Source organism: Parasteatoda tepidariorum, chromosome 11 (assembly GCF_982258835.1).
Source record: "Parasteatoda tepidariorum strain Cologne lab strain chromosome 11, Ptep-v5.0, whole genome shotgun sequence".
Taxonomy (NCBI): Eukaryota; Metazoa; Arthropoda; class Arachnida; order Araneae; family Theridiidae; genus Parasteatoda; species Parasteatoda tepidariorum.
In genome coordinates this window covers 96,234,522-96,249,921 of record NC_141765.1, presented here as the reverse complement: position 1 = coordinate 96,249,921, position 15,400 = coordinate 96,234,522, and the positions used below count along the sequence as shown (strand labels likewise).

Here is a 15,400-nt window from a genome sequence, read left to right as displayed (position 1 = left end):
TGTTTCGATGTGCTTCTTCCTCGAACAACTTTTGTTGGTTTTTCCTCGTCTTGGAAGACCCATACAGTTGATTGCTGTTTTGTTTCCGGCTCATATGCATAGATCCATGATTCGTCACCTGTGTAGATGTTATACACAGCCTTTAATGTACCTTGAACGTATTTTTCCAACATTTCCTTGCACCATTCGACGCGAGCCTTTTTTTGAGCGTTTGTCAGATTATGCGGGATCCAACGCGAACAAATTTTTTTTGCGCTCAAATGCTCATGCAATATTTTATTGATGCTAGTCATACTAATGTCCAAAGACGCCTCTATCTCACGGTATGTCACATGACGATCTTGCTTTATCAGTTCACGCACAGCATCGATCTTTTCTGGCACAACAACGGATTTTGGACGACCTGCACGGGATTCGTCCTGGATCGAACATCGACCACGATTAAATTCGTTATACCAATTTTTTACAGTGCTGTAGGATGGCGCTTTATCGCTGAATAAAGAATTAAGTTCATCGAAGCATTCTTGTCTTGACAATCCACGTCGAAAGTTATTAAAAATAATGGCACGAAAATGTTCACGATTCAATTCCATTTTTTGAAAGAGAAGAACTTTTCAATTTACTGTCAACAACACAAATAAAGCTATAATGGTAAATCGTCTACTGAATTTATGTTTAAAAATATCAAACTTTTGTTTAAAATCGTCTGCGGTCGCCTAGCAACACTTACTGTTGCCAAGGCCAGAAATATAAATAGCAACCCTCGTAATATTAACCTATAATTTTCACACTCGACCAGTTACTATATTGTAGTATACTCTATGCTACCTTACCAAAGGACATAATTATCAACAAATTAGTGGGTCCACAATATGCAAGCCCGGATTTACGTATAAGCTAAGTAAGCTGTAGCTTGGGGCCCCGAGATGGCAAGGCCCCTCCTTCCCCTTTTTTTTCTTCTTTTTTAAAGTTTTATCCGGAGTTGGGGCCCTCTGAAACCTAAAATACATCTTTTTTTTCTTTTTCACATTGGCGGACGGTTTTCAAAATTTAATCGTAGTGCTTACAAATTTAAAATAATTGTCTTCACTTTTCTAACCAAAAGAGCAATAAAACTGATATAAACATTCCTGCTGTCGTAGGTACTACCCACAGAATTGTCAAATAGCTGCCTCACTTCACACTGTTGGAAAAAGTTTTTAGCTTCTTTCTTAGTTTTTAGCTTGGACTCTTTTTGTCCTTACTTCCGGAAATATCGGATATCCACAGAAACACCCCTTTGTTTGATTTCTGGTCATAAATTGCTTGGAACAAAAAATTTCTAAGACTGCTAATAAGGTCTTGTTCGTATTTCTTTATTTGGGTCACTCTGCTTCGAGATTTCCGTTGTATCACTCGTTCACTTCTAATTTTTCTTTTTTGCAAAATTTAGATCTTTTTTTCTAATTTATAATAAAGGCTTTTTTTTCCCTTTAATTATCCTAAATGTTTCAACTAGCCTAATTGTTTAATTTGCTTAATTATTGTAATTGATTTTACATTGTTTAATTAATCTAAAATAATCACACATGAATTCGTGAACTCCGAATTTCTATATTGAAGGACATCAAGAAGACATAAATTTCTCACCTTTGGAGGTAAGTAAAGGCTTTTATTAAATGAACTTTGTGGTAAGGGAAAACATGTGAAAGGTTTGCACAGTTTTTCATTTATACATTTTTTAACATAATGAAATTATCAATTATCTAATAGCTTATTATATTTGCCCCTGCTTACTTCAATATTTTTTACTTAAATTAAAAACTTTGTCAAATTAAAAAATATGTTTTATAAATAATTTTTAAGAGGTGAAGAACTAAGCCAAAGCTTCTTACTAAAGGGTAACTTGACCCACTTTGCTCTGAAGGATGAGTATTTTGTGAACCAACAAAGCAATAAGTAAGTATATCTAAAAAATGCTATAATTTTGTTTAAAGAAACGTCAAATCTTATTGTTATTTACTGTTGAATAGTAAGAAATCTGAAGCTACATTGTTAAATATTAATATTAATGCTTATTAAGGAATGAATATTAAGGTTTATTCAGTAATTTGAACTTATTGGAGAGAAATATATCTTTTTCTATTTATTTATTTAGTTTTTTTTAATTTATTTAGTTTTTTATTTATTTATTTAGTTACTGCTATTCAATTCCCTCTTTGATTTACTAAAATTCTTCATTTGGTCTACTTTGGATGAAATTCAGATTACAGATCTGATTTTATTTTAATTTTACTTACGGCTAAAAGACAGAAACACCATGTGATATTGCTTGATACAGCATTGAAGTCAAGTGATCATTAGCTAAACAAATGTTTTAATATATATGTAAAAAAATGTTCAAGTCTCCTGTCTGACCAAATTTTCATGTTTTCCCTAAATATGAAATATGTTTAATTTGTAAAATATTATATTTCGTACATAAATGTTTATCAATCATACTTTTCTTCAGTCCCGCAGTGGACTGATCGTTAAGACACGGTTCCCAGCAGATCACCGAAGTCAAGCATCACTGGCTACGGTCAGTGTGCGGGTGGGAGACCATTTGGATCAGTCTGCGTAGGGACCGAGGGTGTGCGGTATGGGTCCTCGTTAAACTGTGCTAACGTAAAGTGCTCGACTTCGCGCGCAGGTCGTCGGGCTACAGAAGCGGGGGTGCCATCCCCTCCGCAGAGGATCAAAATTGTGATGGCATGTCTTCGGATCATCCTCCGGGATGTTTTCCAGACCGTCGCCAATAGCCCATTGTGCAGCTCTAGTGCGACGTAAATTAACAACAACAACAACAAATCCAATACTAGGCGTAGGTGTTCCCTTGTCTTCTGGATTTGGCTAAAAATTACAAGACTGCTGAGTTGGACATGAGTAGTCGTGAACACAAAAAATCGGATCGGTTGTTAAATAAAATAAAATAAAATATAAAGAGTGTCCTCAGTGGTAGACGGATCATGGGTTCCTTTGCAGTCAGGCTAACCGTGGGAGTTTTTTGCTGTTTTATTCTCCATGCAACTATAATGCGGGTTAGTTTCATCAAAAAAGTTCGTCATGGAGGCAAAATTTCTCCGAATATTTGATCCCGGGGTTCCCTTGTCATCTGTACTGGGTTCAAAATTACTAGGCTACGGAGTTGAACATCCACATTCGTAAACACCACGAAAAAATTGGGTCGGCTGTTCAACGACTGCTATAATACTGAGAAGGGTGGCTGAGAGAATAGAGCACTTGCCTCTAAATGAGGTGACTTGAGTTCGATCCCAATGATAGCTGGTCGATTCGAACTCGGCACCCAGCTCACACCGACCACAGTACAAATGAAAAATATCCTCCGTGGTAGACGGGTCACGGGTTAGACTAATCATATGCCGTCAGACTAACCGTGGAAGGTTTTCCTTTCCATGTAACACAAATGCAGGTTATTTACGGCAAAAAATCCTCCACGAACGTATAATTGTCCCCAATACTTGATCAAGGAGTCCCCTTATCTAACATGCTAACTCTATGCTTAGAATTAGATTATTTATTCTAATTTCTTCTCTTTTTTTTAAGATGTTTACCAAACAGTCTGCCGCGCACTGCTATCTTACCTTTTCTAAAATTTGAATTCCAAAAAAATTAATAACGGATAGAAAATTAGTAAGCTAAAAGCGTAAAAATATTTTCACACAGTCCTTCGAAACTGATTTAATGTCAACAATTTTTTTATTTATTAGCATTTGAATTGCTTTTAGCATTAATTAATTGAAATAATAACAAAAAGATAATTTTTAAATTAAAAAAATTCGACTAAAATAAAAAAAATTCTTTGAAACTACAAATTTCGGGGTGCACAACTTTTTTTAATACTTACTCTGCATGTTGACTAGTGATAGGTTGCTTGAGTATTTTATGTTATAGTAATTTTTATATAAATATTATATTCAGAAACAAAATTATCTGCAGGGATGGGGCATATATATATATCATAAGATCAAAATAGTACTAGTATTTCAATTTTTGCTTTATTTAAGTCGATATTCCACTTGTTATTTTTGAGCTAGTTTTAGTTTCAAATTTATTATAAGTGCTCTCTTTTATTTTGAAGTTTTATTTGGAGAAAAATTATTGAATTGTGTAGGATATTATAAATGGTGTAAACCTATTTGGTGTGGTATATATATATTAATATCGTATTCACTTGTTCACTTCGTTCTGTAACGAAGTGAACAAGAAATTTACTCATTAGTAAGAGATAACAAAACTGAAATAATTCATTTGCTAGTTTAAAACAGTGCTTAACATTCGAGGAACCAGTTTATTTGTTTATTTATTTTCTTGATAAATTTGTGTGTATTGTGTAATACTTAGCTTTGTTAATCTGAAATGTTCTAATGTTTTTAAACATTACTTCTCAGTATTCCAATTGCAATTTTTAATTGAAATATTATCTTTATTTCATTGTTTTGTAACTGTTATATTAAGATACAAAGTCTACGGTGTTCATTTTAGACCTTAAAAAGGGCATTAGAAACTGGAAAGAGCCCCTAAAAAAGGGCACCTATCATAAAAAAAAAAAAAGCATTATGTACAAATATTTGCTTGACTTTTAAGACACTCAAAATATACAAAGTTTATCACTAAGAAACTTTTTTTTAGCGATAATTAGTTTAAATTAAAAAAATAGTTCCTTAGTTAAATTGGTACTTTCTAGAAATTGGGTTTTAAAGTGAGCTAATTATCAAATCTCGAAGCTCATAAAAAAATATTGATATGGTTTGATAGTTGGTTGGTGTGAAATTTACAGTTTTGCAAAATCCTCAGATTGTTTTTTTTTTTCATGTTGATAGCTATGCTTATTTATGTACTTAATTTAAAATATTTTTTCTTTCTTATCTAGATGATGAAATTGTTGGACATCCTTGAAATTCTTTTGGAAGCTGAAGATTGCAAACAAGAAAGAATTGATGGTGGTATCATTGGTAGTCAAAAACTAGAGGCTATCAGCTAATCTAATGGTTAGTTAGTAATTAACAATAAACTTAATTTTTACATACAATTTATGAACTTTGATTATATTAGAGAGATGATTGTGCTCCGGAAAAAGTACAGATTTTTCCCTTGTATTTTAAAGTTTCCTTCTTGAGGTAAATGCTTAGAAAAAACGACTCACAAGAATTTGCAGTAGGTAGTTAAAGGCATTTACATAATAAAATGTTTACATAATTAAAAAATAACTTAAGCCAATAATTCTCTTTCTTGTGTGTTTTAAAATTTATAATAACTACTGAAACCAAACTTTAAATTTATTAATTGATAATGAACGAGTTCTTATATGACGAGCCTACAATATGAATTTTTAATATGTGGATCATTTATTAATTTATTTTTGTAACATAATAGACCTGCTAAATGTAACTAAGGTGCTGGTTTTCAGTTTTGCTACCTAAATGTTTCATTTACTACTTACCTTTAACTACCTTGCATTACCTTTTATATTTGTAACATTCTATTATGTAAACACTTTTTAAATGGTATAGTTATATATTGATCAATAATCGTTTGTTAAAAGTTTAAAATCATCCTATCATTAATTTTACTTAGTGTTAAATTCTTCTAGTCTATTTCTTTATAACAGGAATAAGAAAAGTACTATGAGCATTCTTGTAAGTAGGGTGTCAGCACTGTAAAATGCATATTTATCAACTGCCTTAATTTAATAGAATATTAAGTCATATCTGTAAAATACGCTACAGCAGATAAGATGCTGTAAAATTTGTATTTCACTATTTAGATGTTATATTATATAATACCCTGGGTATTTACCCGGGTAAATACTTAAAATTCATAAATACCTGGGTATTTATGAGTTTTATTGAAACTTTTATGATCATGTTCTTTTGGGTGTTAAAAAATTATATGTATTTAAGGTACAATTAAGATTTACTTACATGGTCAGAAGTTAATTAGTTCTTAACTAAGAAGAAAAATTCCTTCATAAATGATTAAAATCATTGTATTTTAGTTTTTATTTGAGAATGGCTATGGTTTAATCATCCTGAAGTTCACAGTTTGATTCATAATTCCTAATATTTATTGGCTTCTCATCTTAGAAATTATTGGCTTCTCATCTTAGAAATATATTTTTAAAATGTAAAATATTTTTCAGATTTTAGGTAATTTATTTTAGAAAATTCATCATACAAAAATTTCTCTTTATATGAATACTATGCAATCTAACTCTGATCTATATTTAGTTGTAAAAAAAAGTAAAACAAAAAAAACTGTTTTTCAATAAACAGCTTGAAAGCTTTTTTGTATAACTCAAACAGAAAATTATTAGAAAATAAGCATTTAATGGTGTATTTTTTTAAATAAAGTATTTATTTAAAAAATAACTTTAAAATTGGTTAAAAAAAGTCATTAATATTCCCTTTTCGGAGAAAGAGATACTTATGCAAATTTTACCATATAAAAATAATTCTAACAAAGTAAATATTTGTAATAGTATTGAAAATTAAATCTATGAACACAGATAATTTTACCATTGTGTAATTATCATTTATTTTTCTTAAAAATGGAATATGAATAAATAGGCAGTGTTTCTAAGAGATGGTGGCTATTTTTACAGAAGGGGCAAAGAGGGTACATTTATAGGGATCAAAGGGTAGACAGGGCTTCTAAAGTTGTTTAAGGAAAACTCTGCATAAATCCTACGTAGTGATATAAATACATATTAACATAATACATAAATATATACATAAATATATACACATCACATGACACCGTCTATAAAGTGCCACCTGGCTTCCATAATTCTATAAACAAACATTAAAGAAAAAGTTATCTTTAAAAACTCATTTAATTTTTGATATTCTCCGTTATGTATCCACAATGCGTATTTTTATTCACCAAAGAGTTTAATTTAAAGAAATATTTAATTATAACTTAATGTTATAAATTTCATTGAAAATTCTTAGCAATATTAATAATCAATATTTCACATAAAACTGAAAATTAAATGAAAATGAAACTTATGAAACATTACCTCACTAGCCCAGACAGCAGTGTCAGATGCTTAAATATTTGTTAGTCTAAATTTGTAATTTTTTTTTGTTTTTTTTTGTTTCATTAAATCACATTAAGTTTTAAACTCTTAGTTCTATTTACATGTACAAATTCATCAGCGACAACACCTCCCTGTTTAGATATCAAAGTTCAAGTTTTGCACCACTCTGACCTCTTCTGTAAATTTAAGATAGCTGCAAAAACTCACTTTGAACTTAAAATATCGACATTTTGATTTAAACTGTAACTTCTAACCTTTTTAAACTATAACTTAAACAATTAACAGCTTTCCTCTAAATATTTTACTGTTCACTTATTTTGATAGAATGTTTCTATAATTTTTTTTAAAAATTCTAAGTAATAAAGGCTCATAGTTTTACTAGTTCCTTAGTTTTGTGATTAAAAGAGTAAATATGATGTAAGTACTAATTTTTCCAAACATAAAAGTTATTTTAAATTTGTTATTATACATATATATATAAATGAATGTCTTTGGGCTAAGTCTGTGTGCCAAATGCAATGAAATTTGGCATATATATAATTCAAAGCACTAAGAAGATCATTGTCAGTGTTATAGCATTCTATGACGAATTGTTCAAGTGGGATAGGCAAACAAGGAAATTCTGACTAGTTAAGCAGTACCCATTGTTTTGAATTTAACTTCTGACAGTTCAGTTTTTCAACTATTTTAAATATGACATCAGTAGTGATATTTGTTAGCTTACAGATCTATTTGTAAAATAGAGTAAGGAGTTTATTGCTAGTACATTGAATTATTTTTTAATTGCTATAGAATAATCATTCAGAATAAATTTATTCTGGCTAAATTTAATCATGACTAAAATTTCTGTGAATGATGCCCATCACTCAAACCTTTATATGCTATTAGTTTAAGTAAAAGTGAATATTAAATTTAGTTTATGTTTTTTATTCTTCATAACATGAACTACTCATTCCATTAGGGTATGTAAATGTTAAAATACTTGTCAGGATTTTAGTGATTAGGTTGAAAACTATAAGTATAAAATCTGTCTTCATACTGAACAGTTTATAATAAATTCTGTTATGTACTTGCAACCAACATCAACCCTATTTAGAAAATACAAAGCTTATTAAACATGAACTATTACTAGTTATGTTAATGCAAAAATTGAACAATCAAAAGTTTTTTTCATATTTCTTAGTTTACATGAATTAAGTACATTCCATTTACCTCTATTTCATTTGGTGATTCTCCTATTGCAGGTTTTATTAAAAAAAAACATGGGGTTTTCTTTTTATAAAAATGCTAAATTAGATGACTTCAGGTACTTGTATCAGAAACATTACCAACCATATCATCTATTTAGTTGCACTTGAAATTCATGTTTAAGACAGTATTTTTAAAAACACTTGGCGCATCTCTATTGGAATCACCCTACACTATTTGAAGTAAGTTTTGAAATAAATGTTTTTGTTTTTTTCACAAAATTAATATTGTAGTTAATTTTTGAAATATTTATCCCTATTCTTCAGTTAACAGAATAAAAATTTTACTATTGTATGTTTCAGTTATTGTTTCCACGTGAAGAGGATGAAATAATAGCCCATGCAAAACTTTTAGACAACTTAAAAACTGCACTAAGGATGCAACCAAATAGGTAAAAGTTAAAATCCTTTTTGCACGAGTATTGTACTGATATTTAATGGTATAATATATAATATAATACCACTAATTAAAATATAATAAGTATTTTAGTGATTAACTAGGGCATCTACAATAAATCCCAAAAGGGTGTTTGACCTCTTTAGTAATTCTGTTCTAAATTTGAAATTTTATGGGTTGTAGCACATTCTTAATTTGCTCCCACATAGATTTAAATTAATTTCATTAAATTTTTTCTGCTTACAATTTATAATTTGTTCTCAAATTAAAATGTCTTTTGTGAATACAATAAATACATAGTAAAAGCTTGATTAGCCAGAATGTGTGTGAATTCTGAAAATTATGATTACTTGAGATAAATTAAGGTAAGTAAGGCAAAGATCATGTATATAATATTAAACATATACATGGACTTTGCCTTACTATTGGACCCCTTTATTTAATTCATAATTTTTTTTAATGTAGCTTGAGATGGAAAAACAACAAAGGACTCAAGTTGAAAATTTGGCAAAAGCTGGATGTTTATCTGATGATGCTAAAGCTGGAATAACCCCAGCACCTGGAATAGTACCATGTCCTCCACCACCACCTCTATTTCGTATCGGTAAAACAGCTTTTATTTGACATAAATACAATATGTGTTAATGCATTCAATTTCAATATAATATTCTGTTATCACTGTTATCCAGTCAAGACACAAAATTCTGTTGCACTTTTTAGTAGTTATATGAAAATTTTAAAAGTATTTATTCTTTGAAATGGTTTTATATACAACCATCAGTACATTAGGGAAAATAGGATTGTTTGAAAATATTGAATTTTGTTAGAATGACATGTAAGAAAAAAGACAGTACAGTTTTGAGGTGAAACCTTTGCATATATTAACTAAAACTTTTTCAATTTTCAGGAACTTCCATTATAAAGCAGACAATTTTTAAAATTATGCTCTCTGTCAATCCTACACTTAAATAATAATCCAAGCCAAAATTTCTCTTGGTGATGATGCACATCGGTAACAATCTCTTAACCCCAAGTTGTTGACTATGATATAAAACCACAAATATATCGAGGCATATAAAATTGTTGATAAATATTGAATTTTCTGAAAATGTTAGGTAATAAAAAAAAAGAAACAGTTTTAAGGGAAAAATTATTCATTTATTAACTTAGTTTGCCATTCATACAAATAAAGAAAAACCCATTATAAATTTAACAAATCAAATGACATAAATTTTAAAACTGTAGTCTCTGGCAATTCTGCACATAAATGACAGTCTTTAGACTTAAAAATTGTTTCTTGGTTGGAAAAACATTCATGTAAAAAGAGATGATTTCAATGAAATCTAAGTCTCCTTCTTAGCTTCATGCAGTTTTATGTGCTTTTATGATTTCTTAGCTGCAAACTTTACTGCATCAAAAAATCAATCCCTGCCCCTTGTTATTCAATGTTAGTGTATAGCTAGGAAATTTTTGCACAATATTACCCAGGATCTCAATGCTTATAGGGTCAAGTGAATTCTGAACAAATATTTTAGTATGGTAATTTTTCAACTGTTTTTATTTGTAGACATTTTATTGAATATTATGTTTTTTTGTGTCTTCTTTGATTTATTATTGTGATTATTTTCTGTATGAATAATTTTTTAGGTTCATTAAATGACAAACCTTTAAATTTGTCAAGAGTGATGTCTAAAAATATTCCTCAGCCATCAAATCCTTTGAAAACCTTTAATTGGTGTAAACTACCAGAAGTAAGAAAAACAAACTTGCTTATTAATATACATTTCAAAAAAATAATTCATAAGTGTATAGCCAATGTTATTTGAACCGTTTGGGAAAACTGTACAAAGATATTGATTTACAAAAATTTGATAAGACATTTTGTGCTTATCAAAAACAGCAGGTGACATTTTCATAAAAATTAGTCAAATAATTTTTTTTCTCTGATTGCATTGGATTTAATGTATAAAATTAAACTTAGATTAAAATTAAAAATATATTCTGTGTTTTTTTCTCAATTTCTTTGTGTTTGTTCATAGGTAATATTCCTTTTAAGTTATGAAGTATTTCAGATTTTGATAAGTTTCTGCTGAAATTTATTTTCAGTGCATAACTCTTGAACGATCGTAAATATTGAGATTTTCTGTTTATTTCTAATTTGAAAACTGTGGTGAAATATACATACACATGTATATATAGTAAAGAAATAGGAATTACTCTACATTATTGTTAATTTTAAAAGATTATTACGTTTGGTTTGTGAAAATTAGTCATATCAGTTTTTCTTTGAAGCAGCTTTTCTATATTAGTTAGGTTTCAAAATTAAAAAAAAAAATTTAAACACACCCTAATTAACAAGTCTCAACCTTTTCTTAAAAAAATATCAGTCTTTTTGATCTATCCTTGCATTACAGAAAATTAAAAGCTATTATAAACGTATACATTTATATTATATAAGTGTACATTTTGGATATTTTAAATGAATGCCTATTATGCTTTTCTTAAGTACTTGTTATTAATTTGTAGTGCATTGGTTCAGTTATAGAAGATATACCAGCAGTGGTGACTAAAGCCAAATCAAGAGAACTCTCTGTCATTGATGGTAGGCATGTTCAAAATTGTACAATATTGTTATCAAAATTAAGACTCTCAAATGACGAAATTTGTAGAACAATTCTTAGTATGGATAATAAGGAACAGTTACCAAAAGATATGGTTGAGCAGATAATTGATCTTTATATATAAGTAGGTATATTAAGGGGGAAGAACAGTTTAAGTCAATTTTTCTCAAAAAAGGATATAGTTCGTTCACCAGGAGTTGAGACTTGGCTCCACCTCCTCGGACGCAGAGTTCATTTCAGCGCGGGGGAGTAAGAGGAAAAACATCTCCGTTGTTGAAATTAAGACAACCCTTAATTTGCGCCAAACACAGAAAGTGAATTCTTTTTCACTTACTTTGCTTTATCATCTGCTAATATACCTTTTGTTACACTAGCTAATTAAATATAGTTTACATTTAGAAACTGTTGTTCTCCCAGCGAAATGTCTCATAAAGGACAAACTATTCACTCAAAAGAAAGAAATATCATAAAAAAATAGTGTAAAATATCGTCAAATTTATGGAATATTCATTGTTAAAAAAATGCACATAAAGTTTGCGAAATAAATATTTTTGCCAAACGATCGCCAAATAGCAACATTGTTCAGGATTGCTCACAACCTTCTCCCAAAAATAGCGCAATAGTATCGTCGCATACCACGTGATGAAGGTGGAGCCAAGTGCCAACTCCTGGTGAACGAGCTATACTTGGATCTCCATCTGTTGCATTTTGAGCATTGCTAAGTTTTGACAAAGTAATCATGTGAAAAATAGTCTCTTTTTGGGTGTTATTACACAGTGAAGAAGGACGGTACTATACTAAAACCCTACCTTTCCCCACGCAAAATCATCTTTCTTTGTATCAGCTTTCTCATTTCGCTTAAACTGTTCTTCCCTTGTAGGTTTCATATGTCATAGGTCAGTCGAAAAATTCAATTATTTGCTATGGATTCTCTGATATTTTCTAATCAGTCTGACTGTTTTTAGGTTTATAACAATAAGCTTCTTTTCTTAAATGTTCTTTTTTTAATGTTTCTGCAAATTAAGTTTACTTGGAATTTGAATATTGTAATAATTTTTTGCATTGTAACTAAATAAATAATCAATTTAAATTAATTTCTAATGATTGAGGCCCCTGGTTACCCATCAGCTACTGGTTCTTTTGACCATTGATGCTGTCCTCTCTTTTTTTAAACACAACATTACCAAAGTAGCAACTAATATTAGATAACATCAGAAAATTAATAAAATCTAACGTTATCTTGCATAACTTCTAATATTAAAAAGATACAAAAAGTCATTGTTTGCATTAGTTTTGATGCTATATGATGTTAGATTTTGTATTTTGATATTATCTTGTTTTGCTTTTTATTTTTTGGAGTAAGCCAGAGGAAGATTTGGATGGTAGTAGAATTATTAGGTGATATGGTTTTAATTAATTTTCTGCATTGCTGTGAAGCAGTAAAACTTAGAACAATAGTTTTTATAATGTCATTCCATGTATTATTTACTTAGCAATACAGAAATACTAAATAAAATTATATTAGCGAATCCCATTACCATCCATTTTCCTCCTTCCTACTCCAAAGTATATCTTTTGTTCTTATGTTATATTATGATTTTTTTTTAATATTTTAAATTTATTTAAGAAATAATACTATATCTCAACTTTTATTTTTCATACATTTCTTCATACAACTTTTATTCTTCATACATAATCTTATTCTTCTTGCAATGTTTGTAAAACATGCTTTAAAAAAGTCGTAATTTAAGCCACTTGCTATTTGATAATTATCATTCATTATTTAGATTCTGAAACTACATAATAAAAAACCACCCTATATAATTACAAAGTTAAATTTACATTTGAATTAGTTGAAAATTTATCTTAATTTTTTTTTCTCATGAAATGTAACCATGTCAGTCATTTCCAAAAACATTAAAATAAAATTAGATCTAGAGTTTATAAATTGTTATTTTTGTAATAATTGAGACAATAGATTTTTTTTTAAAAAATTCAAATTATTTTATTGCATTGTTTTCTTGCTATAAACTGTTTTTTTAGTGATTGTTCTAGGGAATGTTTTCTTACACTGTGGTAAATTAAAACGGTTTTTTCATTCTAACTTAAAAATTCGCTGTGCTACTTGTCCAGCCATACACCCTTCAAGAAGTAAGTCTTCAGTACAAAAAAAAAAAAGCTGTATGGTGGCCATTTTGTATAATAACGCACCAGAAGAAATTTTTTTTTTTACAGTACATTGCTTGATGCCAAGGATCTTTTTCAGAATGTTGTTTAATTCAGCTATCTCCCTCAAAAAATTTCTCAAGCAATACTGATTTTTTTCATCACTTAAGTTCCCTCACTGTAATTTTACCTTACTGTAAATTTTAAGTTGCAACTCATATTGCATATATTTTTTTACTTCATTTTTGCAAGGATTTTAAAACTATTTATAAAGTACGGAAATTTGCGTAGCAACCTGTATGTTACTCTTTTTCTTGTAATTTTTTTATTTAATATCATTATTCTTGTTTTAAAGCTTTTGAAGTTTATGCCTAGTCATGAGGAAAAAGTCCTTTTGGAAGAACATAGCATAGAAATTGATAATATGGCTAGATCTGATAGATTTTTATTTGAAATAAGCAAGTATGCCTTATTTTTTTCTATTAAGTGATTTTGTTAAAAGCTAAATTTAAGGTATATCTTTTTCTACTGAAAATAAAAATTTAATTAAATTATTTCTGCAATATTTAAAATTGAATTGTAATACAATAAAGCTTGAAATATCATAAAAATCCAACTGTTCGCCAAAATGAAATTTTTTTACTGAAAATTACCAGTCTCATATTGAATTAATTTATCCCCCCATTCCCCAATTTAATATTAAATCCAAAGTGACTTAATATTAGAAAATAATTTCTTTTGGTAGTCTCAGTTAATGACCAAAGTTCCTTGTTAAGAAAAACTTTTTTAACTTTTTTGCTGCATTAAACCACCATTTTTTAAAAAGGGCAAAATAAAATAAAAATTATAGTACAGTAAAGCATATTCTTTATGTCTGTCAGGGGACTGATATATTATCAGTGTATAAACCAACGGATGTATAACTTAAAAGGAAACAAAATGCAAATTCACCATTGAAATAAAAATTTTAATAATGACTTGATGGGAGCATTAGTTTTCAACCTAATATTAATGATGTAGAAAACAATCAACATGGTTATTAATATAGTTAACAAAACACCTGTTACAATTATCTGTCAGTGAAATTGTTTTGTGCTTTTAAAAATTTCTTTGATTTGTAGGAATGTTTCTAAAAACCGTGCTCAGAGATATGAGATTTCAATAATGAAGTTTTTTTTAAAGTTTCTATACAAAGTTTTTTGTGAGTACTGATCTTTTATGCATATGTCATTCTTTTTCAGCAAATATTTTAATCCCTACTCCCTATTCTTAACTACTACTTTTTTATGGGACTTACTTAGTTGAAATTAGGGGGGAGGGAGGATTCCTTTTGTGAGCCTTGCTTAGAACTTTATGAATCCAGGCGAAAAAATTATATACTTCAAAAAAATGAGACATGTAACCAATTGTTTTTTTAACATAAAAAAGAATTAAGATGCATAGATTAAGAATAAACTGGAAATACTATGAAATGACAAATAAATGAAAGAGATAAATAAAAGTTATAATAAAATAACTGATGATAATGGTAATAATAAATGTTAATAAGGGAAAAGGATAAGTGAGGAACATAAAAATAATGCTTTACTGTATATAAAAATAAAGTTTGTAAGAAATACATATTAATCGCTTAAGACAAATGAAAATAATAGCTAAATTTAACTTTTACATCTAAGCAGCTTTTAAAAATAGATCAGAGCAGTTTGGATTTTATCAAAATTTTTTAATAATGAATTTAAAAATTAATTCAAATGAAAAATTTATAGTATCTTGTTTGTATTTTTCAACGAGCAGGAAATTTTTTTATTAAAAATATGTTATATAAATATTTTAAATGTACAGTTTATTTGAGGGTGATAAAGTATATAAATTGTTTTATTGTGGCTCC

The 15,400-nt window shown here is 28.7% G+C and overlaps 1 protein-coding gene across 15 annotated transcripts in view; it reads left to right on the top strand.

The window, feature by feature from the left end:
* Positions 1–3,689: 3,689 nt before the first annotated feature.
* Positions 3,690–15,400, top strand: part of LOC147801933 (uncharacterized) — a 33,621-nt gene continuing 21,910 nt past the window's right edge. For 3 of the 15 annotated variants that reach the window (XM_087155527.1, XM_087155528.1, XM_087155524.1), the window contains exons 1-6: positions 3,697–3,861; positions 4,913–5,030; positions 9,191–9,329; positions 10,373–10,476; positions 11,252–11,327; positions 13,868–13,974. In XM_087155527.1, the coding sequence (XP_087011653.1) occupies positions 5,028–5,030; positions 9,191–9,329; positions 10,373–10,476; positions 11,252–11,327; positions 13,868–13,887 (342 nt within the window). In that variant the 5' untranslated portion in view covers positions 3,697–3,861; positions 4,913–5,027 and the 3' untranslated portion in view covers positions 13,888–13,974. Of the gene's footprint in view, positions 3,909–4,912; positions 5,031–8,325; positions 8,512–8,631; positions 8,721–9,190; positions 9,330–10,372; positions 10,477–11,251; positions 11,328–13,867; positions 13,975–14,633; positions 14,714–15,400 lie in introns of all 15 variants that reach the window. The other 12 variants (XM_087155529.1, XM_087155526.1, XM_087155521.1 and 9 more) reach the window with 10 other exon arrangements.